Here is a 27,377-nt window from a genome sequence, read left to right as displayed (position 1 = left end):
GAGGCCGTTACACCCACAGCCAGCAGTCGTCTCACTGCGTTCCTGACTTTGCCGATGCTGATCTTGTCACTTGGAGCATTTTGTTGCGTAGATGGGAGTGAGTTTAGTTTTACGCCGCTTTTTAGCAATGTTCCAGCAATATCACGGCTGGGGACTCTGGAAATCGGCTTAACACATTGTACCCATGTGGGGAATCGAACCCAGGCCATCAGTGTAACAAGCGAACGCTTTAGCCACTAGACTGACCCACCGTTAATGCACAGGTAATAGTCATTATGAGAGGTTGTCACTCTCGGTTTTGCAGTCGTGGGATTGTCGGATGTCTGGCCAGTCTGGTTGATGGGACTCATCAAGAGGTATTTCCGTCAGGTCAATAATGCTAAATAAATATGTACAACTTCCTGTTTGATGATGACTGAAAATAGACCATATGTAATCGGTTGAAACTTGCTACACAAGTCTGTCCCATCACAGACGTATGTATCAGAACGTGCTGTAATATCCTTCCCTTTTATTGTAGCTGTTAAACAGAAGCTTTGCCTTCATTAGCTTCATCAACATGACTAATGATTCAGCCAAGACGACCCATGATAGAACTGTAAGCCGAGATAGTTATTTTTACTAGTTTTTCCGAAAAAAAATCATCTTCTTGGAGACCTGAATGGTCGATTCTTACCAATTCGTCGAGACAACCTCTAAAAGTACACAAAACTGCAACTAGGTTGAAATATTTAGCATGTTTTCACAAAGGTTGGGCAAGAGTTATCTTATGTACAAATGTCTCTTTCTCATGCACAAATGTCATGTCGACCTACCAAAAATAGCAGCCAGATAAACCTTGGCCTGCATGCACTCCACACCTTATATATACAGGACGACTGTCTCACTCCAGGAAACATGTGGCTCTCAACAAGCAGTGTGTGGCTATGCGTGACAGTCTTGATTTATATGTTAAACCTTGTCGGTGGTCAATATCACGTGACCATCTTTCCGGACTTCGTCATCAAAGGAGGAAGGAAGATGTTTGATCCTGACCGCTGGAATGGCCATATGGGATTTGATAATCCCGGTATCATCAAGTACGTGAACAAAACTGGTTCCAGGTGTGGCCGCTGGAACAAGGGCGATGAAGGTATCTTTGGGAAGGTACTTGGTGCAATTATATTAATTCCTTCAGATTGAAATACTTCTGGTATTGACCCATAACGATCCGGGTTAGAAGTGATCTTCAGTAACCCATGCTTGTCGTAAGAGATGACTAAAGGGACGGGTGGCAAGGCTGACTTGGTTGACACATGTCATCGTATGTCAGTTGCATAGATTGATGCTCATACTGTTGATCACTGGATTGTCTGGTCCAGATCCGATTATTTACAGACTGCCGCCATATTGCTGTAATATTATTGGGTGCGGAGTAAAGCTAAACTCACTTACTCACTCACTCCTGGTATTTTGCCTTTAAATCAGTACGGGACTGGCTTACCAATTTACGTCACGCCGAAGACCTGGGTTCGAATCCAAACATGGGAACAGTGTGTTCCCCGCCGTGATATTGATGGATTATAGCTAAAAGCGGCTTAAAACTAAATTCATTCACTCACTCACTCAAGCCTCAATTTACAACACGCATCAACACTCTATCCTATACAAGTCAGTTGCGTCAGCACACTCCGATGTACAGCACGCTCATTTTGGCACACCTCTGGTTAGCAACAAATGATCACATCGTTGTGTACAGGCACCAGAAGACCCTCACCGGAAGGGCTATGCCGATCCAGCGTACTTCCAGTATGCGCAGACCCAACAGAATATAGTTTCTGCGTATAGGAACAACAGAGCTGGATACGGACGCGCCCCCTGGGAGAGAAATGATGATGGATCTTTATGGTAAGATCACTGTATATGTTTATGTCGTATTAAGAGTGAGTCAGTGAGTAAGAGTGAGTGAGTGATGTTTTACGCCGCTTTTAGCAATATTTAAGCAATGAGCTTCACATATTTTATGCATGAATCGAATCGAACCCGGGTCTACGACGTGACGAGCGAACGCTTTATTCACTAGGCCTCCCCACCGTCCCCATGTTGAAAGAGTCAGCTTTTAACAAGACAATCAACCTTTATTACTGAACATGAATTGGAATTATTAGGAATACAATTTAGAAATTTGAAGTTGTTAAATGTCGGTTTGTTGCTGTACTTTTAAGTGATCGAATGCAACCCGAAAATTGAACTGTTTTATCCCCAATGTAAATGCTTTTGGACACTTGTCACGCCGGGACGGCTATGTGCAATATTTGAGTGAGTGTAGTTTTACGTCGCGCTCAGCAATATTCCAGCTAGATGGCGGCGGTCCATAATAATTAAGTCTGGACCAGACAGTCCAGTGATCAACATCATGAACATCGATCTACGCAATTTGAATACGATGACATGAGTCAACCAAGTCAGCGAACCTGACCACCCGATCCCTTCAGACACCTTTTACGACAAGCATGGGTTACTGAAGATCAGTTCTAACCCGGATGAATTTGGCAAATCATCTAATATAAATGTTTGTCTGATGATAATGAACACCAATAGTTGTGGCACTTCTTATTGGCTATCCCCTTCTTTTTAAACTGTGACTTTCAATCTCAAAACTGTATGATGTCAAGGGCTGACAGTATTGCTCAAACATGATATATTTTGCTCATTTTACCTATACATCAGAGCCATTGGCTTGAACACAAGATCGAACTCCAGCACAGCCACAAATATATTTTGGAAAAATAGCATTTACAAATGGGACCCAGATATCTTACCAATATGAAATGTGCTGATGTACTACCAGATGCAGAATCCCGAAACCTACAGTTAAGTACATGCATCATTGTTTCTCCTTATAGCCCAAGAGTGGCCACACTGGATGGACACCTCTCAACACAAAGGCCACTTCCCGAACAACTTGGATGCTGCTGCTGATATGGCTGCCATGCTGCTCAAGGCCGTCCACGATGGAACCAAGGGGGACGAGCCACCATATTTTGAACCTATCAACGAAGTCGACGTTATGTGGAGAAACAACCTTAACTGGACACAAATTACTGCCTACCACAAGTTTGCCAGTGCAAAAGTCAAGGCCACTTTACCACATGTGAAGGTTGGAGGTCCGGCATATTCTGGTGGAATTGCGGGTGTGGACAACAAGGACTTCAAGGTCTGGGAAAATCTCATGGAGTTTATGGACATGGCCCTCAAGCACCTTGACTTCATCTCATTCCACCCTTTCAGTAAAATGCAAATCACAGGAGAATCGTATTCCTTCCAGGGTCCCACTGAAGCCCGCTTTGTGGGGATAATAGATCTAATTGAAAGTTATGCCCATTTGAAAATTGGCAAGGAGTTTCCCATCATCTGTTCAGCCTATGGTTTGGGCAGAATATCAGGAGTAGACATGCAGAAGCCTAACCCACTGATCGATTATGGATATGTCTACCTGCAGAATGCAGAACTCTTTACCATGCTGAATCACCGTGGAGTTGTCGACAGAGCTGTGGTTTTCGTGACCGGAAATAGAGCCATTTTCGGACAAAGCAGCATTGATCACAGTCTCCTTGACAACAACAACCACGAGAGGGCCCCAGCTGAGGCGTCCCACTTCTGGCAGGTGCTTTCAAAACGAATGACGTATCTCAGAACAGATAGTCAGTACCATGGAGCTGAGAGAGTCGTGGCATCTCACGCTTTGGTGGATCAGACTTCTAAAACTGTGGTACTTCTCCTGCATAACTTTGACAAGAAACAGACAAAGGTCAAGGTCCAGTTTGGTCATGGATGGATGAATCCGTCCACAGCAATCATGTCCTGTGTCTACTTGAACGCCCAAAAGGTTACCGTACGAGACAAGGAATCAACGGTTCATCTCAACAACGGTGTCATCACTCTTCCCACTGAGGCAAGCTGCTATCTCAAGTTCCAGTCTGCCTTCGACTTTGCTCACAGAAAGACAATCGCAGAAACTGTTCACTATGGGACAGATGTTGCTACACCAATACAGCAAAACGTTGTCACCACAAGCATTAATGTTGGCCATGTGAGCAATGTCCAGTACGCCTATCTACGAGTCTGCATCAGCCTCAGTGACAGGACCAGAAATCCAAAACCAACATTGGTGCAGCTGAACGGCAAATCTCTCACTTCGTATTACTCTCTTCATCAGCAAAACGACAGTAATTACGAAACATCATGGATGACGATGCAATATCTAGTTCCGGGCTCATACCTCAAGCAGAACCAAAATGAAGTTAAGCTCCATTTTGCGAAAACAGGAGGGCGAGTGATAAGTGTCGTTGCTGTTGTGGGAAGTTTCTAAACAAGCACGTCTTACTTGTACATATGCGTACATAAAGAATGGAATGCACATTAGAGTGTCTGTTTTAGTTTGTTTTTGTGGCACAGCAATCACCGGTGCAACAAATCTCCCAGGCTTACAATGAGCCTATGATTTGGGTTTCGAATTTCATATTAGACTTGAGGTTGTAAAATGAGGTGCATGTGAAATACTGAAATAGTGTCGAAGCAATTTATGATAACTATAGATCATGTTATGCCAGTTAAGCTTTACTGAAAAATGGGTAATTAGATTTTTGGGCATCACACTATGGCTTCCTTTAAAGTAAACGTTTATTCTTAAATCTAACGAAACGCTCACTATGCATGTAATATTGATTTCAGCTATGGAATCAAATTTGAGTGAGTAGTTTAACCTACCCTTATTGATTACCTGTACCAATCATGACGGTGTTTTTTTATATTTCTTGCTTGGGATTGTCAGGTTGGGGCCATTCGAAATTGTCTATGGACTAGTTTCACTTCACTTAATTGCATACCTTTACCTAACCTTGATCTTTTAATATTTCTTGCTTGGGACTTTCAATCGTGTGTCAATATTCGTTTGTTGTATTTACCCGACTGACAAAGATCGTCGTAGCAAGAAGGACATGATGTTTTACATTCATTCTCCAGCATACACCTGTGCTTGAGGGTTTCCGTGGCAACAATCGGCATATGCCCATACAATCCACCAGCCCTGTGGTTGCTTAGTGACGATCTGTTTGTAGCCGATTGAAGGGTGTGTCAACTGCCCTCCTTGAGTGTTATGTGTCTTTAGGATGTCTGATCACGAGAGTGAATCTGTTAAGTTTGGGTCATGCAAATTTGTCTATGGAAGCCGGATTTTGTCTTGCCTCGTTTCCATCCACGCTGAACAAGGCACAAAATTCAGGGCACTGTCGTAGACCTATAGCTATAATTAGACAACGGAGACCAGTCACCCGACAGTGCACTAGTTTACACATTCTGCATTCGAACACGTCTCCACTGAAGTCGCCATCTTGATCATGAATAGTATTCAATTTGTCTTCGCGATTTTGATGGGGTTATATGTAGTATCGTTTGTCCAGCCAAAATGCAATTCCACAATGCCAACTAGTTCAGCAAGTGAAAGTGGGCGTTGAAAGTCAGCTATTTCTAGTGATTCGGGAAGAAACGATTTCACGAGATCCTTGACGTTGCTCTTGTGTAACCGAATTTGAAGGCACGTTGCCACAGTGTTGCTGTGATTGTACGACAGTGCACAAAGTATTTAGTGGTCGTCAGTTTCAAATGAAAGCAAATGACGGATGTTAGTAAGTATATTATGCGAATAAAAGTGCTATTGATAAAACTGACATTCGCAGAGCAGTTAATAACATGAACACAACTTTCACTTCTCAAAAATTCTAAAAGCATAGTAGCAAAATTCTGATAGTAACTTGTCGTTTCTAATTAGGTTGTTATGTTTGTCAGTGTATAATTGGTATAAATTTGTACCACATTATTTTCAACCGTGCATTTCAGTTGAAAGAGATAAGGAGGCGTCGCTTACGAAACTCTCTGCAGTAAATAATGACAAGAAGGTTTGGTGTTGTCTAAAAGATGAACTTGACTATGTTACAAGATGTTTTCGGGGATGGTGAGGTAGTGTAATGGTTAATGAGTTCGCTTGTCATGCTAAAGTGAGTTAGTCAGTGAGTAAGTATGGTTTTAGGCCGTTTTTAGCAATATTCCAGCAATATTACGGACACCAGAAATGGGCTGCACACATTGTGCCCATGTGGGGAATCGAACCCGGGTCTTCGGCGTGACGAGCCAACGCTTTAGCCACTAGGCTACCCCACCGCCCCGTCATGCTAAAGACACGGGTTCGATTCCCCACAAGGGTACAATATGTGAAGTTCACTTCTGGTGTCCCCCGCCATGATATTGATGGAATGTTTCTAAAATCGGCGTCAAAACTAAACTTACTCACTGCAAGTCGTTTCCCAATCTCAAACTTACATTTAACTTGAAATGTGTCTGTAAAAGAAGTCTGTGTGAAACCAACAAACAGCAAAAATAACTATACTCTCTAAAAAGGTAGGGGAATCTGAAAGTTCAACTTGGATAGGAAGTACAAGCCTTAACAAAACTTTTCCAAGACAAACATCTTATGGACGCACCACCATTTCTCTTTATCACCATCCCTAAACACAAGGCTTACACAACGCAGTGCATGAGGTGTCATTCTTGATTTTGTCGGTTTTCAAGAAGGTCGATAAAACGCTGTTGACCATTAATTTTGACAATCATCTTGCATCACACAGATGCTAGTGTTTGTTTCTAGCCGGTTTTATTATTATTATTTATTTATTTTTGTTTGAAAATGAAATCATACTCATGCAAATTTCACGTCATACACAATCATCCTTCAAGAGGATTACTGTACAAACAACAATGGTCATAAGGAAGTGCAAGTGGTGATACACCCTTAAAACATTCATTATTATCATATCAATACGAATCCAATTGAAATGTAATATGAAAACAGATATTATAGCAATAAAAAGAACATTGATGATTTCAACAACAGTTTTGTCTCCAAGTCGTAATATAGCAAGCATGTCTACTGAATCTTAACAGAAACAATGCAATACAAATGCAACACTATTCTGCAATGTCCACAAACTCTGACACATGGCTACACTCTCCCTCAAGGGGAAAGGAAGCGTGAACATAGAAAGCCTTTGCTCATTAAAGGATAGCTGCTAAAAATACAGTTAAAAACGATTTTACGTAAATAGTATGAGAATACCATGCCTGCAGTCAAATCCCAACACCCTAGCCTACTTGGAATGATCTATGAGCAATAATATTTTCATTGCCTTACTATGCTTGTTGTTAAAATACATTTAACCCATTCAACACCGTAGGCTGGAAAACCGGCCAACAGGTCACGAGTCCCCAGACACCGCAGGGCGGTTTACCGGCCAGGCAGTAATTGCATGAAAGTGATATATAATTTTAGGACGCTACCTATCATATGATTCATTTATTAAATGTATCACTTTTCTCAATCTCTGAAAACATTTACTACATTTCAAATGACCATATACAGTACAACCAGAATTTATTGAGAATTTAAGATTGTATTTCTTTTTCTTTTTTCACTCATTACTCACGTATTTAATATGAATATTAGCAGAACATAACTCCAGATTCAAAGACAGGTGAACACTTAGTATTTTGTCAAGTCACCATGGGCAGCAATGCAGGCTTCACTGCGGCGGGGCATACTACTGATCAAAGAAGTTAGAGAGTCGTAGTCCATGCTGCCCCAATATCGGACCACCTCTTCTTTCAGCAATATTTGTCAGATTTTTCTTATTGACACTTTCCTTCATAAGTCCCCAAACATTTTCTATTGGATTTAGGTCAGGGCTATAGCTTGGCCAATCTAATAATGTCATATTTTGGATCCGAAACCAGGCCTGTGAATGCTTTGAACGATGTTTTGGGCCGTTGTCCTGTTGGAAAATCAAAAAATTTCCATAAAACACGTGAGCAGATGGAAGTAAATGTCCCTCGAGAATATCTGTGTACCGCTCACTGTTCATATTCCCTTCAAATAGACCCTAACACAGATATACCAACCAACACGTTAAATTTCGGACTGTACTTTGGGCGCTGATACAAAGGTTTTTCGGTTTGTTTAGTCCAGAATTTCAGTGTATTAGGAAACAGCCACGCAGAACTTTTATCTGAGAAAATCACATTGTCCCAGTTAAAATTTCTATGCTGTAAGCACCAGTTCAAATTTCACTTCTTTTGTTCAGGTTTCATGATCGGTGATGGAATTCCTCGACCTTTCTGCCAACCCATTGCATGCAGCTCAGTTCTAATTGTCTCCTTACAGACAGCCACAGTTCCTCTATCAATCATATCCAGCCTTAAGTTTTCTAAACTCCTTCGTTTGTTTTTAGTAACAAGAATACCAAGCCGCCTCCTGTCACCAACAGTCAATTTTCTGGGCCTTCACCCAATGCCACATCCATTTGCAATATTTTTCAAAACACGATAAACAGTGTTCAAAGGGATGCCTGTTCGACTTGAAATCACTTCAGCTGATCTGATATCTGTTATAATACTCTAAAATGATCTTCCTCTTCTCAAAATCATCCATACTGAGGATCACTGAAAATGTCGTCTGCTAGCAAGTAAACAAAGGGGGATACCTCTTCACAAACTATTGAAAAAGGATTAACGGAGTTGACTCTCTTGAATGAAACGAAGCACTTGATAGCTGGTCATGGTTGTTTATACTAGAAATCCAATTAAACATATTCCTAAAATTCTCAATAATTTCTGGTCATACTATATTATCGACATAATTAGAATCATAGACTATTTCTCGCAATGTTATTGAAAATAACGATGCTCGCACACATGCTTTGGCAAAGAGCAAAGTCGTCAAAGAGCAATGTAGCGATGTTTCAAGGAAATAATTAAACAAATTGTATAAACTAAAGAATAAAATCAACAGCAGTACTTATAAAAGTTGTCAAACGTACTTTATAAGTTACTATTGCCATCTTGTTTGTGCGATCACGTAATATAAGTCAAGTGACATCTCAGGTTTCGTCGACTCGATCTTCACGCTCGGACACGATGTTTAATGCTTAAATATATGCATGAAGCATTTTTGTCACAGATCATACCCTAGCACGATACGTCCACTACGTTCCATAATTTACATAACGGTGGTTATGTTTTGGGTAATACGTTCAGAATAGCACGTTTTTACCCCAAACATTCGACTAAACCTAACGTTTTCGTTTACGAGGACGGTATCCATTGCCGTAATATGATTGGCTGCCTTAGGTCGCATGCATGATTTTGACCAATCCCGATCCTTATAGCAGACTGTGGCAAAAAGCGTCATTAGAAACCAACCTTTATCCAATAGAATCGCTTCTTATAACTGTGAAAATACTCTTGGTAAGGGTACAGTGGCATTGTTGATGTTCAGAGCTTTCGAACGATACCCCCCATCTAGCCAAACGTTAGGTATTTCCCGCTGTTGTGTCACGTTACCGAGCAGTGGTGAGTGAGTGAGTTAAAATTTAACAGCACCTCGGCAATATTTCAGCCATACAATGACGAGAAAAGGGTTGGGTTGAGTTGGGCTTTACGTCACATCGGCATTATTTCAGCCATTAAGTGACGAGAACAAGTCTGCATTTATAAACATTGTAAGTACAGAGTCACAATGAGTTGTTTTTCAAAGGCATATATTCATTACATTGTCATTTAAAAGCAGAAAAAGTCATAGCACTCTATTTAAAGGCAGGCAATTTGTTAGTCACATTACACAGTGACAATTTATGATACAGATCAACTTCCCTCAGGTAGTTTACTATCAGATGAGCGCTCACGCGGGAGAACAGATCTTTCAGATTTGTTGCATCATAATGTGAGTCCCTTGCAGACGATAAGTCCACGCAGTCAAGCAGAATATGCTTGATGGTGAAAACCTCATCGCAAGAGACACACATCGGGGGTCCATCCCCATCCGTTTTCAGCAGATAGTCATGAGTAAACCGACTGTGGCCAATACGACATCGTCGTAGAATTACCTCATCACGCCTTGACTGACAACCCAAGTAGGTATAACCAATTGTTGGCTTCAATTCATACAGTTTATTTCTTCCTACTTAGGTGTCCCACCTTTTTTGCATGAGGTACCGAGTATAGCTTTTGATAGTGGGTTTGAAATCACTGTAAGGGATCAGCAGTGGAGATAAAGGCTTGTCAAGAGCGGCTTTAGCTGCAGCCTTGGCGTTTGTGTTACCTGCTACGTGACCCGGCAACCAACAGAGGACGATGTCACATTGGCCAGTAGAGAGGTCGTTGTAAAATTCTAAAATGTCCAGAATGATTGGGTTACTTGAAGCAACATTTTGAAGTGCTTGAAGGCAAGATAATGAATCTGTGAAAACGATGAAGTTTTTTTATTCTGCTGTTGAATATAGGTCAGATCTGAGAAGATAGCTTTGGCCTCGGCAGTGAAAATGGAACTGTTGTCGGGAATCCTAGAGGAGACAGTCTTAGATCCAATGACTAGCACTTGCAACTTGGCCCTCATCCTTGGATCCGTCTGTGAAGATGGATCTATGGGTGTCATACTTGGACTGTAACTGGTTGTATTCCTGCTTGAACACCAAAGGGTTTGTTTCGGAATTTTTTAGTTTAGTGAGTGTAAGATCGACCTGTGGTTTCACCATCTGCCAGGGTGGTGAAGACAGGAGTCGGTAAGGTGCTATGATATTGAGATCAATTTTAGCTGCAGATATGTGTGGTTGAATTCTGATTCCAAGTGGTGGAATCAGGCTTGGCAGTTTAGGAAACCAGTTTTCATAGAGAGGGTTGAAAACACAATTATATGCTGTATTTGACTGATTTGAACGTAATTTAGTGATATATTGCAGTGAAAGTTTAATGCGGCATTGTTCAAGGGAAGGTTCGTTAGCCTCTGCATATAGACTGTCTACGGGAGAGGTCCTAAAAGCTCCCAGGCAGAGCCTCAGGCCTTGGTTGTGGATAGAATCTATTTTTTTCTAAATTGCTTGTGCAGGCTCCACCATACACAATGGAGCCGTAGTCTAGTTTAGAGCGAACCAAAGATCTTTATAAGTGAAGGAGGATATGTATTTGAACCGACTTTTAGTAAGTCCAGAGCCTTCAAGCACTTGGTTTTCAAATATTTTATGTGTGGTAAGAATGTCAGGTGACGGTCGAATATGAGTCCCAGGAATTTGGCTTCTTCTACTACCTCGATGGGAGTACCATCTAAAGATAGTTCTGGATCCTTGTGTGGTTTGTATTTACGACAAAAGTGAATACAATTTGTTTTGGATTTTGAAAACTTAAAGCCATTTCATTGGCCCATTCTTTTATTTTGTTAAGGTAGAGTTGTATCTGCCTTTCTATTGCATGCATGTTCTTACCACGACATGAAATATTGAAATCGTCCAGGAAAAGGGACCCATCAACACAACTGTTCAATACGTTAGTAAGGCTGTTAATTTTGATGCTAAAAAGGGTGACAGACAGGATGCTGCCTTGAGGGACGCCCTTGCAGAAAGACAATGATATCGGGAAATAGACGATCATACATATTATCTAATTAATCTTTTTGTTAAAATAATTTTACAATTTTGAAAAAATGAAAAGATGAAAGAATAAGATAAGGTGGTATTATGACAAGTTACAAATGAAAAATGGAAAGCAAACGTTTTACTTCCTTCGTGGTTTATCGTGAAAATATAAATGTGTAAAAACGTTTTTACATGGGGTTTCCAAAACGTTTCAGAAAAGAGTGGGTTGAACCCTATCTCGCGATTGTTGAGATATCATAAACGAAGGACATCTTCGTCAGCAATGTCCTAACTTTCTTTAAAAAAGAAGCTACAGATGGTTTAATGTTTCTGATGTATGCATGTTTCGCACGAACGCAACATTAAGAACATTCTCAGCTCCCCTGTTTAATGAAGTTAACTCGACCTGCCGTTTGTGCCATAAGACCTCCCGGGTCATGCAGGTCAAGCTGAACAAGCTGTAAGTGTTTTGAATCCCGTCCAGTAAATGCATACACGTATGTAAATTTGTTAATCGTGTCATCCGTTATCAATTAGTTCAAATGAAAACAAAACAATGATATGTTTTAAAGAATACTTCATTTCATCAATACATATGGAAAATATTCAGTCATCATTCTCAGCGGGTTGGTCTTGCGTATGTGTTGTCTGTGAAAAAAAACACATAGAAATTCTATAAATATGTACTGTCACTTCATTCTTGATGATGCTACATTACTGCTAAATAATCATTCTGTGTCTTGAAACTGTGTTGAAGACTACAATTTGAACCAGTATTTATCGAAAGCTCACAATATAAGTACAGATCAATCAGCCTAGACTATTAATCATATACAATAGGAATTTATTACCAACCAAATAAAAGCAGTTTGTTAAATTGTTCAACTGATTTCATCTGGCTATATTGATACTTTCGTCATTTACAGAAGAAAGTTGTTAGTCGCAATAGTTGTACGTGACTGAATATTGTGCATTTCTTACAGTGGACAAAAAATTGTTATAAATGATTAGTTGCCTTTTAACGGCAAGATAAAGTTTATTTAAACGTATTTCTTCATGACATATCTTCATTCCTTGTTTAAAAGTCTCATACTATATTTACTTATGAGGGGACTGACATTTGTTGTGAGCAATCATAGTCTGGCTGTAAGGGAAGTGACGTATTGCTTTGCTATAAAATAACGAATGGGATTCACTGACTGAAATGAATATTATCCCCTGATTTCCTGTACATGGGCGATTAGCAAGAATGTCTACGTAACAAAATCTGTTTCACAGTTTATATACGGAGCAATAGAAACAGGGAACATTCCTAGATTTGAAAACATGTCTACAATTTGGTCATTTAATAATTGGTAATATTATAGTTAAGTTAGTAGTCGACGTTTGTTTGCAATTTAATTGATATCGCCATGCACTCGACATTGCATTATTTGCAAACACAGATATATTGTGACATAGTTTGCATATGAATATGCATTTATCAATCTGCCGCTCTACAAATCTAAAATAACCAGGATTTCTCATTTTGCTTGTACTATAGATTATGATCTTGTGAACATTGATGCTTAGGAAAATCCACTCATTCTAACACTACGAGTAAATGTATACTTGTAAGCGTCACAGTGATGTTATGTCACAAGGAATATATATCACACATATGTTGAGAAAACATCATAGGAATACGTACTGTTACAAACAAAAAATGAACGTCCACAGGCAAGAACGTGAATGCACAGGTTCCTACTCTGACCTGATAAAGTATCTGGGAAAATTCCTGAAAGCTGACACCGATACAAGAGATCGGTTGTCCACGCAGAGAAAGCTGAACTTATATGCAAAGTAGTGTACGGGAGATTATATTTACAATAAAACGTTGGCTCTATAGTAAATAGTATAGTACAAAACTCAGCGAAAGTAATGAAACACATGACATACTATTCCACTTGACAAAATGTTAACAACACTTTTCAAGAACTTATAATTTCTCACAAAGATTTATGTATAGCTGTAATTGCATAACCATTATTTTCAAGGTAATGTACATTCCTGCAGTGAACGGAGACATGCTTATCAGGAAAAGTGAACCTCAAAATGTTTCAATAACAATTTTGTAACGATGTGATTTGGTTTCAATTATACTTTAGGAAAACCTTCGCCAATGTTTCAATAACATTTCTATAACATTGATGTGTATAAGTTTGGATCCTGTTTCTTGATAACATTTTAAAAACGTTACTCGAAACGTTTTCATAACGTTTCAAAATGACATTTAAAAGAACGTTTTAAAAACATTATATAACGTTTTCATGAAACATTTCCCTGAGAAACCCCTAGAAAACATGGGATAAACGTTGTGTGTTAGCTGGGATATAACATGAAATTAGCGTGTCCATCTGTCATTGTAGAAGGATTTTCAATGTATGCAAATGTGCATGAGGCCTTTCAAACAGAAAGACTGAAGTGTGTATGGGTGTGGTGTATATGCGTATGGACACACACACACACGCACAGACATACACATACTAACACAAACACACAACACACACATACACATCATCCTCGATAATCTCCTGGGTATACGTTACGATAACTCTCCACTATACCCTGGATGCATCCACGGCTTGGCCCGATAATTGTATTACCTCCCTTTGCTGGCTCCGCTCGCCGTTACATCCAAGCTTGCCAGTGTCAACGAAGATAGCGGTCGTAGTCGCGAAGGTTTGTTCGCACTGCCACTCAGATTTTTTAGGAAATAATACAGACAAATTGACAGATCTGAAACTTTCAAAAAATATATAAAAGAACTCCTTCTACCTCTTTCAGAGTACCTGTGCATCAATTGTGTTGCCAAGTTTAAACGGTTAGATAATTATGAAGCGAAAGTGAGTTGTCATTGGTTCGCTCAACTTCTCAGCATCGACACCTGATTGGATAAAAAGCCAGCTAAGGGAGGTAATAAAATCATAGGGGCAAGCCGTGGATGCATCCAAGGTATAGTGGAGAGTGATCGTAACGTATACCCTGGATCTTATCGAGGATGACATACACATACTCACAGAAACACACAACACACACATACACATATAATTCTTTGAAATATACACAGTCGGTTCCTAACACACAGGAGCAAACTCCTAAAAAGACTGAAATGAAATCAAGCTGAAATACTAGGAATCAGATAAGAACCATGTACAAATGTTTCTTTCTCGTGCATAAATGTGAAGTTGAAAAACATAACCAGGCCCAGATTTCTTGAAACAAACTTAAGTCTGAGTTGCGACTTAAGTTAGAGTTTTGACTCAAATTTGAGAAAAGGCATTTCCCAGAATGAACTAAAATCGATATTAAACTCAAAGATAGTAGACAATTTGAGTTTGGTGGATAGATTACTTAAGTTGTTTGGGCTTTTTTATTTAAAAAATGCAGTTGAGTTAAAAATTCAGCTGTTTCAAATTGTCCAACTCAGTTTGAAATTTGAGTAAAAACTTAAGTTTGTTTCGAGAAATCGGGGCCAGCACTTTCAGATAAACCCTGACCTGCATGCGTTCGTCACCTGATATACAGGACGACTGTCGTCAATCTCACACTCCGGGAAACATGTGGCTCTCAACAAGCAGTGTGTCGCTAGCTGTGACAGTCCTGGTTTATATGTTATGTCTTGTCAATGGTCAATATCAAGTGACTATCTTTCCCGACTTCGTCATCAAAGGAGGAAGGAAGATGTTTGATCCTGATCGCTGGAATGGCCATATGGGGTTGGATAATCCCGGTAGCATCCAGTACCTGAAGAAAACTGGTTCCAGGTGTGGCCGCTGGAACAAAGGCGATACACTCGATGGTGCCTTTGAGAAGGTAATTGGTGCAATAATACTATGTACTCCTGGTAGGGCATTACTTTCTTACGTTTTTGCCGAACACTTGACGTTATCACTAATATTAAATGACCCATTCACATTTTTCCAATGGAATAGTTTTGTTTTCAAAACTGCTTATTTCTTAAACGAGTTATTAACCGGACGTATGGGGATTTATAAGTTGAACTACAGGCTGGGGGACACACATAATACTGGTAACATCTGGTGAACTCTTTATTGCAGCTGGCAACGAATCCATTTCTCCACTCCCATGCAAAACACTCGCACATTGGCACACACTGATGTTGAACACTCACGTCAGCACAGTCTAGCATACTTATGTACAACGCACAAGGTTCAGCACACTACTATGGGCAACTTACTCAAGTAAGCATACGCTGATGTGTAACACTCTCGCATCAGCACAGAGAGAAACAACATTACTTCAACCTAAGCGCACACCAATTTCCACACATTGGTACACTCTGTTGCAGAACAGTCTCACGTCAGCACAATTACTTCAGCACTGAGGGAAAAACATCACTTCAACCTCAGCGCACACCAATTTCCACGAAACGGTACAATCTAATGCAGAACACTCTGAAGTCAGCACACGCTGAGGTACAACACACGCAATTCAGCAAGGACGGATGTATATCACTTCCACCTCAGCACACAACAATTTAGAACACACACAAGTCGGCACACTCTGATGGACAAAACTCTCACGTCAGTTCACCGTAATGTATGACACATTCACATTCATGTTAATTCACTCTGATGTAAAACATATTCTCGTCAGTACGGATGTACAACACCTTCTGATGTACAACACTGTCATGCTGCTTTGTGCAGGCACCAGAAGACCCTCATCGGAAGGGCTATGCTGATGCAGCTTACTTCCGAAATGCGCACTTCACGCAGAATATAGCTTTATCGCATGTTGAAAGACCGAGGGAGTGTTCAACACATAAGTTAACAGTGCTAAAACTTCCCTCAATTTCTGACTATGGAATAGAACAACCAAAAATGGAAACAACAATATCCCTGTACTGTCGGTCATAATATCGAACACTGCTCTGTAGAGCTGAGGGTAAATGTCGTGTGTTCGGGGTCGATAATCGTCCACTTTAAAAAGCTTTGGCTTTTGTCATGTCATTTTGAAAAAGGTCTGGGAAAACAAGAAAGCCTCGCAGACCTAAAAACTCAGTGAATGCAAATCAAGTCTATACGGTTTTGGCAAGTCAAGATTGCTTCAGCTCTGGATCGAAAGTACGAATTAATCTGAGCTTCCATTCGGAGTTGATTTTGTATTTTCTAGATTCATATATTTGTAAGGATTATGACTTCATATTAGGGACTAGTTTTTTTGTTGTCAGTTGTTAGTTGTCAGTGATGGTTATGCAGGACAAATTTCTCACTTTTCGCTTGAATCAGGGCCATTAAACAATTAAGTAGAAAAATAGCGTAAATCGTGAAATCAAAGTTGAAAGATCTGGCCAAGATTTGCAAGAAGTGCAAATTGTCGTACTACCTGAAGCTGTTTCAACACTACAGTTAATTAAATACATCACCGTGTCTCTTTGCAGCTGAAACCTGGCCACACTGGATGGACACATCTCAACACAAAGGCCACTTCCCTAACAACGTAGATGCTGCTGCTGATATGGCTGCCATGCTGCTCAAGGCCGTCCATGATGGAACCAAGGGGGACGAGCCACCATACTATGAACCTGTCAACGAAGTCGACGGCATGTGGAAGTACAACCTTAACTGGACACAAATTACTGCCTACCACAAGTCTGTCAATGAAAAAGTCAAGGCTACTTTACCACATGTGAAAGTTGGAGGTCCAGCATATTCTGGTGCAATTGCGGGTTTAGCCAAACACGACTTCAAGGTCTGGGTAGATCTCACGGAGTTTATGGACATGGCTCTCAAGCACCTTGACTTCATCTCATTCCATCCTTTCAGTCATATGCAAATCACAGGAGAATCGTATTCCTTCCAGGGTCCCACTGAAGCCCGTTTTGTGGGGATAATAGATCTAATTGAAAGTTATGCCCATTTGAAAACGGGTAAGGATTTTCCCATCATCTGTTCAGCCTATGGTTTGGGCAGTATAACAGGAGTCAACATGCAGAAAGCTAACCCACTGATCGATTATGGATATGTCTACCTGCAGAATGCAGAACTCTTTACCATGCTGAATCACCGTGGAGTTGTCGACAGAGCTGTGGTTTTCCTGGTTGGGCATAGCAATGCTTTTGGACAAAGCAGCATTGATTACAGTCTCCTTGACAAAAACAACCACGAGAGGACGCCAGTTGAGGCGTTCCATTTCTGGCAGGTGCTTTCAAATCGAATGACGTATCTCAGAACAGATAGTCAGTACCATGGAGCTGAGAGAGTCGTGGCATCTCATGCTTTGGTGGATCAAACTTCTAAAACTGTGGTACTTCTCCTGCATAACTTTGACAAGAAACAGACAAAGGTCAAGGTCCAGTTTGGTCATGGATGGACGAATCCGTCCACAGCAATGATGTCTTGTGTCCACTTGAATGCCAAAAAGGTTACCGTACGAGACAAGGAATCAACGGTTCATCTCAACAACGGTGGCGTCACTCTTCCTACTGAGGCAAGCTGCTATCTCAAGTTCCACTCTGCCTACGACTTTGCTCACAGCAAGACCATCACAGAAACTGTTCACTATGGGCCAGATGTTGCTAAACCAATACAGCAAAACGTTGTCATAACAAGCATCAATGTTGGCCATGTGAGAAATGTCCAGTACGCCTATCTACGAGTCTGCATCAGCCTCAGTGACAAGACCGGTAATCCTAAACCAACATCGGTGCAGCTGAACGGCAAATCTCTCACTTCCTATTACTCTCTTCACCAGCAAAAGGAGAGTAATTACGAAACAACATGGATGACGATGCAATATCTAGTTCCGGGCTCATACCTCAAGCAAAACCAAAATGAAGTTAAGCTCCATTTTGCCAAAACAGGAGGACGAGTTATAAGTGTCGTTGCTGTTGTGGGGAGTTTCTAAATAAGCACTTCTTACTTGTACATTTGCGTATATAAAGAATGCCATGCACTATACATGTGTCTGTTTCAGTTTGTTTTTGTGGCACAGCAATCACCGGCGCAACACATCCACCAGGCTTACATTAAGCTTATGATTTGGGTATCGAATTTCACATTAAACCTGACTTTGTAAACTGAAGTTGAAGGGATGTGAAATACTGTAGAAGCACCTTGCTTTATGATAACTATAGATTATGTTATGCCAGTTATTCTTTACTGAATAATTGGTAATTAGATTTTTGGGCATCACACTATGGCTTCCTTTAAAGAATACGTTTATTCGTACATCTAACGAAACACTCACTAAGCGTGTAAGATTGATGTCAGCTATGGAGTCCAATTTGAGTGAGTAGTTTAACCTACCCTAATTGATCACCTGTATCCAATCATGACGTTTTTATAGTCATTGCTTGGGATTGTCAGGTTGGGGCCATTCAAAATTGTCTGTGGAGTAGTTTCACTTCCCTTAATTGCATACCTTTACCTAACCTTGATCTTTTAATATTTCTTGCTTGGGACTTTCAATCTTGTGTAAATACCTTTTCGTGTATTTACCCGACTGACAAAGGTCGTGGCAGCAAGAAAGCCATGAAGTCTTTCATTCATTCTCCCGCATACACCTGTGCTTGAGGGGTTCATCGGCAACTATACAGTTCACCAGCCGTGTGGTTGCTTAGTGACGATGAGGAGGGACAAGGCTCATCTGTTTGTATCCAATTGAAGGGTGTGTCTACCTCCCTCTTTGAGTAAGGCACTAATTTCAGGGCACTGTCGTAGGGCCATAGGTGGATATCTATAGCTAGAATCAGACGGCGGAGACCAGTCACCTGACAGTGCACTTGTTCACAAATTCTGCAGTCGAACAAGTCTCAACTGAAGTCGCCATCTTGTTTATACTTAGTATGCAATTTTTCTTCGCGATTTTGATGGGGTTATATGTAGTTTTGTTTGTCCAGCCAAAATGCAGCTCAACGATGCCAACTAGTTCCAACTAGTGAAAGTGGGCGTTCAAAGTCAGCTATTTCTCGTTATTCGGGAAGAGACGATTTGACGAGTTCCTTCACGTTGCTCTTGTGTACACGAACTTGTAGGCAGGTTGCCACAGTGTTGCTGTGATTGTACGACAGTGCACAAAGTAATTAGAAAGCAAATGACGGACGTCAGTAAGTATTCTATGCGAATTTAAAGGGCCCTTGATAAAACTGACACTGGCAGTGCAGTTAGTAACATGTACACAACTTTCACCTTCATAAATTCTAAAAGCGTAATAGTAAAATTCTCATAGTAACTTGTCGTTTCTATGTAGGACGTTATGCTTGGTATAGATTTGTACCAACTTATTTTCAACCATGCATTTCGGTTGAAAGAGCTAAGGATGCGTCCCTTACCAAACTCTCTGCACTGAATAATGACAAGAAGTTTTGGTGTTGCCTAAAACATAAACTTTACTTTCGGGGATGGTGAGGTAGTGTAATAGTTAATGAGTTCGCTTGTCATGCTAAAGACCCGGATTCGATTCCCCACATGGGTACAATATGTGAAGCTCATTCTGGTGTCCCCTGCCGTGATATTGATGGAATCTTCCTAAAACTGGCGTAAAACTAAACTAACTCGCTGCAAGTCGTTTCCCAATCTCAAACTTACAGTTAACTGGAAATGTGTTTATGAAAGAACCCGGTGTGAAACGACCATCAGCAAAGAGACGTGATAAAATCAACAACTCCATGGCTAAATTAACTATACTCTTTAGAAAAGTAGGGAAACCTGAACTTTCAATTTGGATATGAAGAATAAACGAAGTACAAACCGTTCAAAGACAGACATGTTAGGAACATACCACCATTTCTTTTTACCACCAACCCTAAAACACAACGCATGGGATGCACGTGCACAACGGAGTAGCCGCATACAGAGTGCAATAGGTGTCATTGATTTTGACGGTTCTCAAGAAGGTCGATAAATCACTGTAGACCATTAATTTTGACAATTATCTTGTATCACACGGTTCTTAGTGTTTGTTTCTAGCCGGGTTTTTTCTTTGTTAGAAAATATAAATCATACACATGCAAATTTCACGTCATACACAATCATCTTTCAAGAGGATTACTGTACAAACAATTATGGTCATTAGGACGTGCAAGCGGTGATGCTCTCTCCAAACATTCATTATTATGTAACATATCAGCATTGATTGACTCCGATATATCTCTCAATTTTTTCAATCATAAAAATAAAATGAAGTTCCCCTACTTGTTTTAAGAATATAGTTTACCATTCAGTACTAATGAATACAAAGTAATTACAATGGCCGTAGAAACTAGAGTGGCAATACAAATCTAATGGAAATGTAAATATAAAAACAGGTATTATAGCAATAAAATTAACATCTTACCCCAATCTTTATCCAATAAAACCGCTTCTTATAACTGTGAAAATACTCTTGGTAAGGGTACAGTGGTATTGTTGATGTGCATAGCTTTCGAACGATACCACCAATCAAGCCAAATGGGAGGTATTCCCGCTTTTGTGTCACGTTACCGAGCAGAAAGACAATGATATCGGGAAATAGACGACCATACATATTATTTCATTAATCTTTTTATAATAATTTTACGATTTTGAAAAAATGAAATGATGAAAGAATAAGGTAAGGGGGTATTATGACAAGTTACAAATGAAAAATGGAAAGCAGACGTTTTACTTCCTTCGTGGTTCATCTGGACATTATAAATGTGTAAGCTTTCATTTTCATTAAAAATAAGGTTATTTAAGTTATAGTTGTCTTAATTGAATAATAATAATAATTTTCATATTTATAAACAGTAGCATTAGAACTTTCAAATGGTATATGAAATGTAGTAGCAATAATGTTTTACAAGCTGATATTTTCCTTGATAAATATAGGCTTCATTTATGTATGACCCCAGAGTCTCTGGGAACTCGGTGTCATGGCAGTAGAAGCATCTGTTGAAACAGTTGAGCCCCAGTACATTAGACGTTTGTTTTAGTTCGTCATTTTATATAACTCCTGATTGGACTTTGGACTTGCATACATTTAACGAAGTAAGTCAGGTAAATTTCAGATAGTTGCAGAGGTAGCAATAGAGCAAGAGTATATTTTCAATGGTTGGATAATATCCCGTGTTAACAGTCTTTGTGTAAATGGAATCCCAGCTAAAACAGTAACGTTGCTAAAACGTTTCCGTATCGTTTTAAAAACGTTCAAAAAACGTTTTGAAAACATCATTTTGTGGAGTTGTTTTACGTTTTAAAAACGTTTTGACAAAACGTTGGCAAGAGACATTAGACACTTTCTAAAACGTTTTGAAAACGTTTCAGAAACGTTTGGGTTGAACCCTATCTTGCGATTGTTGAGATATCATAAACGAAGGACATCTTCTGATATAGTTTCAAGGCTCATTTACGAAGACTAAGTGTTCAGAATCCCGTCTAGTGAATGCCACGTATGTAAATGTGTTAATCGAGTCATCTGTTATCAATTAGTTCAAATGAAAACAAATCAATCATATGCTTTAAAGAATACTTCATTTCATCAATACATATGGAAAATAATCAGTCATCATTCTCATCGGGTTCGTCTTACGTCTTTGTTGGCTGTGAAAAAAACCACATAGAAATTCTTTAAATATTTACTGTGACTTCATTCTTGATGATGCTACATCACTGCTAAAAAGTCAATCTGTGTCTTGAAACTGTATGTGGTGACTACAAATTCCCACCAGTATTTATCGAAAGCTCACAATATAAGTACAGATCAATCAGGATAGACCATTAATCATATACAATAGGAATTTATTACCAACCAAATAAAAGCAAATTGTCATATTGTGCAACTGATGTCATCTGGTTATATTGTGTGATACTTTTGTCATTTACAGAAGAAAGTTGTTACACGCAATACGTTTACGGGACTGGATATTGTGCATTTCTCACAGTCGACAAAAACTTGTTATAAATGATTAGTTGCCTTTTAATGGCAGGATAAACTTTATTTAAACGTATTTCTTCATGACATATCTTCATTTCTTGTTTAAAAGTCTCATACTATATTTACTTACGAAGGGGCTGACATTTGTTGTGAGGAATCATGGTCTGGCTGTAGGGGAAGTGACCTATTGTTTTGCTAAAAAAAATAACGAATGGGATTCACTGACTGAAATGAATATTATCCCCTGATTTCCTGTACATGGGCGATTAGCAAGAGAGTCGACGTAACAAAATCTGTTTCACAGGTTATATACGGAGCAGTGGAATCAGGGACTATTCCTATATTTGAGAACATGTCTACATTTTGGTCATTTAATAATTGGTAATATTATAGTTAAATTAGTAGTCGACGTTTGTTTGCAATTTAATTGATATCGCCATGCACTCGACATTGCATTATTGCAAACACAGATATACTGTGACATAGTTTGGATATTAATGTGCAATTATCGATATGCCACTCTGCAAATCTAAAATAACCAGGATTTCTCATTTTGCTTGTACTATTGCTTATGATTTTGTGTACATTGATGATAAAAAACACCACTCATTCTAACACTTCGAGTAAATTTTATACCTGTAAGCGTCACAAAGACGTTATGTCACAAGGAATATATATCACACATATGTTGAGAAAACATAGGAATACGTACTGTTACAAACAAAGAATGAACATTCACAAGGCAAGAATGTGAATGCACAGGTTCCTACTCTGACCTGATAAAGTATCTGGGAAAATTCCTGAGAGCTGACACCGATACAAGATATCTGTTGTCCACGCATAGAAGGCTGAACATAAATGCAAAGCAGTAAACGGGAGATTAATATTTACAATAAAACATGAAGTTAGCGTGTCCATCTGTCCTTGTTGAAGGAATGTGCATAAGGCCTTTAAAACAGAAAGAATGAAGTGTGTGTATGGTCGTGGTGTATATGCTATGGACACACATACACACACATACACACACACACAAACACATACTCACACGAACACACAGCACACACATACACATATATAATTCTTATAAATATACACGGTCGGATCCTAACATACGGGAGCAAACGACAAATTGTTGATAACCCCTAAAAGACTGAAATGAAATCAGGCTGAAATACTTGGAATCAGATAAGAACAATGTACAAATGTTTCTCATGCATACATCTGAAGTCGAAAAACATAACCAGCACTTTCAGATAAACCCTGACCTGCAGGCGTTCCTCACCTGATATACAGGACGACTGTCGTCAATCCCACACTCCGGGAAACATGTGGCTCTCAACAAGCAGTGTGTCGCTAGCTGTGACAGTCCTGGTTTATATGTTATGTCTTGTCAATGGTCAATATCAAGTGACTATCTTTCCCGACTTCGTCATCAAAGGAGGAAGGAAGATGTTTGATCCTGATCGGTGGAATGGCCATATGGGGTTGGATAATCCCGGTAGCATCCAGTACCTGAAGAAAACTGGTGCCAGGTGTGGCCGCTGGAACAAAGGCGATTCGCACGATGGTGCCTTTGAGAAGGTAATTGGTACAATTATAATTTGCATTACTTTCTTACGTTTTTGCCGAACACTTGACGTTATCACTAAAATTAAACGACCCATTCACATTCTTCCAATGGAAATGTTTCGTTTTCAACACTGCTTATTCCTTACACGAGTTATTAAACGGACGTGTGGGGTTTTATAAGTTGAACTACAGGCTGGGGGACACACATAATACTCGTAACATCTGGTGAACTCGTTATTGTATGCTGGCAACGAGTTCATTTCTACGCTCGCATGCAAAACACTAACACATTGGCACACACTGATGTTGAACACACTCACGTCAGCACAGTCTAGCATACTTATGTACAACGCACAAGGTTCAGCACACCATTATGGGCAACTAACTCAAGTAAGCATACGTTGATGTACAACACTCTCGCATCAGCACAGAGGGAAAAACATCACTTCAACCTAAGCGCACACCAATTTCCACGAATCGGTACACTCTGATGCAGAACACTCTGAAGTCAGCACACGCTGAGGTACAACACACTCACTTCAGCAAGGACGGATGTATATCACTTTCACCTCAGCACACAACAATTTAGAACACATACAAGTCGTCACACTCTGATGTACAACCCTCTCACGTCAGCTCACTGTAATGTATGACACATTCACATTCATGTTAATTCACTCTGATGTAAAACATATTCTCGTCAGTACGGATGTACAACACCTTCTGATGTACAACACTGTCATGCTGCTTTGTGCAGGCACCAGAAGACCCTCATCGGAAGGGCTATGCTGATCCAGCTTACTTCCGAAATGCGCACTTCACGCAGAATATAGCTTCAAAATACTCTGCAAATAGAGCTGGATTCGGACGGACCCATGGTAGAGAAATCATGATGGATCTTCAAGGTCAGATCAATTATTATCTTTATCGCATGTTGAAAGACCGAGGGAGTGTTCAACACAGAAGTTACCAGTGCTCAAACTTCCCTTCTTCCCTTAATTTCTGACTATGGAATAGAACAACCAAAAATGGAAACAACAATATCCCTGAACTGTCATAATATCGAACACTGCTCTGTAGAGATAAGGGTAAATGTCGTGTGTTCGGGATAGATAATCGTCCACTTATAAACTTTGGCGTGTGTCGTGCATTTGGGAAAAGGTCTGGGTAAACGAGAAAGCCTCACAGACCTAAAAAATCAGTGAATGCAAATCAAGTCTATACAGTTTTGACAAGTCAAGATTTAACCTAAGCTTCCATTCGGAGTTGATTTTATATTTTGTATTTTCTAGATTCATATATTTGTAAGTATTATGACTTCATATTGGACTAGGTGTTCTGTTTGTCCGTTGTTAGTTGTCAGTGATGGTTATGCAGGACAAATTTCTCACTTTTCGCTTGAATCAGGGCCATTGAACAATTAAGTAGAAAAATAACTTCAATCGTGAAATCAGAGTTGAAAGATCTGGCCAAGATTTGCAAGAAGTGCAAATTGTCATACTACCTGAAGCTGTTTCAACACTAGAGTTAATTAAATACATCACCGTGTCTCTTTGCAGCTGAAACTTGGCCACACTGGATGGACACATCTCAACACAAAGGCCACTTCCCTAACAACTTGGATTGCTGCTGCTGATATGGCTGCCATGCTGCTCAAGGCCGTCCATGATGGAACCAAAGGGGACGAGCCACCATACTATGAACCTATCAACGAAGTCGACGGCATGTGGAAGTACAACGTTAACTGGACACAAATTACTGCCTACCACAAGTTAGTCAATGCAAAAGTCAAGGCTACTTTACCACATGTAAAAGTTGGAGGTCCGGCATATTCGGGTGGCATTTCGGGGGTGGACAAACACGAATTCAAGGTCTGGGGAAATCTCATGGAGTTTATGGACATGGCGCTCAAGCACCTTGACTTCATCTCATTCCACCCTTTCAGTCATATGCAAATCACAGGAGAATCGCATTACTTCCAGGGTCCCACTGAAGCCCGTTTTGTTGGGATAATAGATCTAATTGAAAGTTATGCTCATTTGAAAACTGGTAAGGATTTTCCCATCATCTGTTCAGCCTATGGATTGGGCGGAATATCAGGAGTAGATATGCAGAAAGCTAACCCACTGATCGATTATGGATATGTCTACCTGCAGAATGCAGAACTCTTTACCATGCTGAATCACCGTGGTGTTGTCGACAGAGCTGTGGTTTTCCTGGTTGGACATAGCAATGCTTTTGGACAAAGCAGCATTAATTACAGTCTCCTTGACAAAAACAACCACGAGAGGACCCCAGTTGAGGCGTTCCATTTCTGGCAGGTGCTTTCAAATCGAATGACGTATCTCAGAACAGATAGTCAGTACCATGGAGCTGAGAGAGTCGTGGCATCTCACGCTTTGGTGGATCAAACTTCTAAAACTGTGGTACTTCTCCTGCATAACTTTGACAAGAAACAGACAAAGGTCAAGGTCCAGTTTGGTCATGGATGGATGAATCCATCCACAGCAATCATGTCCTGTGTCCACTTGAACGCCCAAAAGGTTACCATACGAGACAAGGAAACAACGGTTCATCTCAACAACGGTGTCGTCACTCTTCCCACTGAGGCAAGCTGCTATCTCAAGTTCCACTCTGCATTCGACTTTGCTCACAGCAAGACCATCACAGAAATTGTTCACTATGGGCCAGATGTTGCTAAGCCAATACATCAAAACGTTGTCACCACAAGCATCAATGTGGGCCATGTGAGCAATGTCCAGTACGCCTATCTACGAGTCTGCATCAGCCTCAGTGACAAGAATGGTAATCCTAAACCAACATCGGTGCAGCTGAACGGCAAATCCCTCACTTCGTATTACTCCCTTCATCAGCAAAACAACGGCAATTACATAACAGCGTGGACGACGATTCAATATTTGGTTCCTGTCTCGTTTCTGAAGCAGAACCAAAATGAAGTTAAGCTCCATTTTGCCAAAACAGGAGGACGGGTGTCAAGTATCGCTGCTGTTGTCGGGAGTATCTGATCATGCGTGTAAATTCAAAGATATAGAATAAATGTATAAAGAATGCATACACTGCACAGGATCTGTTTTAGTTTCAGGGTACGGGGTCCATAACGGGTTAGTGCCTTCGAGATTCTTACAATAAACATGTTGTATTTAGCGAGAACTCCAGGTTAGACCTGATTTCCTTAAAAGTGTTTTGCTTTGTAATAAGTGTAGACTACTTTATGCGAGGTTTATCAAGGGCTCGTGCATGGAGCTAGTTATCTCAAAAACCAGGTGTTTGCTATCACTACCGATTCTTCGCATTGTCTGGGGGCGGTGGGTAGTCAAGTGGTTAAACCATTCGCTCATCACACCGAAGACCCGGGTGCTATTCCCCACCTGAGTACAATGTGTGAAACCCATTTGT

General features: G+C 40.1%; 2 protein-coding genes and 1 long non-coding RNA gene across 5 annotated transcripts; 2 read left to right on the top strand and 1 right to left on the bottom strand.

Annotated features, from left to right (window-relative positions):
* Positions 1-1,860: 1,860 nt before the first annotated feature.
* On the top strand, positions 1,861-18,455 carry LOC124274018. Of its 2 annotated transcripts, XM_046709350.1 has the most exons (3): positions 1,861-1,887; positions 2,886-3,535; positions 17,589-18,455. In XM_046709350.1, exons 1-3 carry the CDS (start codon positions 1,869-1,871, stop codon positions 18,402-18,404), a joined length of 1,485 nt encoding a protein of 494 aa, XP_046565306.1. In that variant the 5' UTR covers positions 1,861-1,868; the 3' UTR covers positions 18,405-18,455. The 2 variants fall into 2 exon arrangements, with proteins under 2 accessions (XP_046565306.1, XP_046565304.1); XM_046709348.1 differs by lacking the exon at positions 17,589-18,455 and having other exon boundaries at positions 2,886-4,401.
* On the top strand, positions 15,052-27,033 carry LOC124274019. Of its 2 annotated transcripts, none has more exons than XM_046709352.1 (3): positions 15,052-15,347; positions 24,718-24,865; positions 25,520-27,033. In XM_046709352.1, exon 3 carries the CDS (start codon positions 25,598-25,600, stop codon positions 26,984-26,986), a length of 1,389 nt encoding a protein of 462 aa, XP_046565308.1. In that variant the 5' UTR covers positions 15,052-15,347; positions 24,718-24,865; positions 25,520-25,597; the 3' UTR covers positions 26,987-27,033. The 2 variants fall into 2 exon arrangements, with proteins under 2 accessions (XP_046565308.1, XP_046565307.1); XM_046709351.1 differs by lacking the exon at positions 15,052-15,347 and adding an exon at positions 23,698-23,972.
* LOC124274021 lies at positions 21,972-23,165 on the bottom strand. Its single transcript, XR_006897814.1, has 3 exons — positions 23,104-23,165; positions 22,522-22,586; positions 21,972-22,057 (listed from the first exon to the last, which is right to left on the bottom strand). It is a non-coding gene; the product is annotated as an uncharacterized LOC124274021 (long non-coding RNA).
* Positions 27,034-27,377: the final 344 nt, after the last annotated feature.

This window comes from Haliotis rubra, unplaced genomic scaffold, assembly GCF_003918875.1.
Source record: "Haliotis rubra isolate DU_JTF1 unplaced genomic scaffold, ASM391887v1 Scf187, whole genome shotgun sequence".
In the NCBI taxonomy this organism is placed as follows: domain Eukaryota; kingdom Metazoa; phylum Mollusca; class Gastropoda; order Lepetellida; family Haliotidae; genus Haliotis; species Haliotis rubra.
Note: the sequence above shows the minus strand (reverse complement) of the source record. Positions and strands in the feature narration are given on the sequence as shown.

Excerpts from the sequence above, each read along its gene's own strand:
- LOC124274018 (XM_046709350.1), top strand. Across the intron at positions 3,536-17,588 it reads GAGTTGTCGACAGAGCTGTG|GTTTTCCTGGTTGGGCATAG; the intron begins GTTTTCGTGACC and ends GACAGAGCTGTG.
- LOC124274019 (XM_046709352.1), top strand. The coding sequence starts at position 25,598 with ATGGCTGCCATGCTGCTCAAGGCCGTCCATGATGGAACCAAAGGGGAC.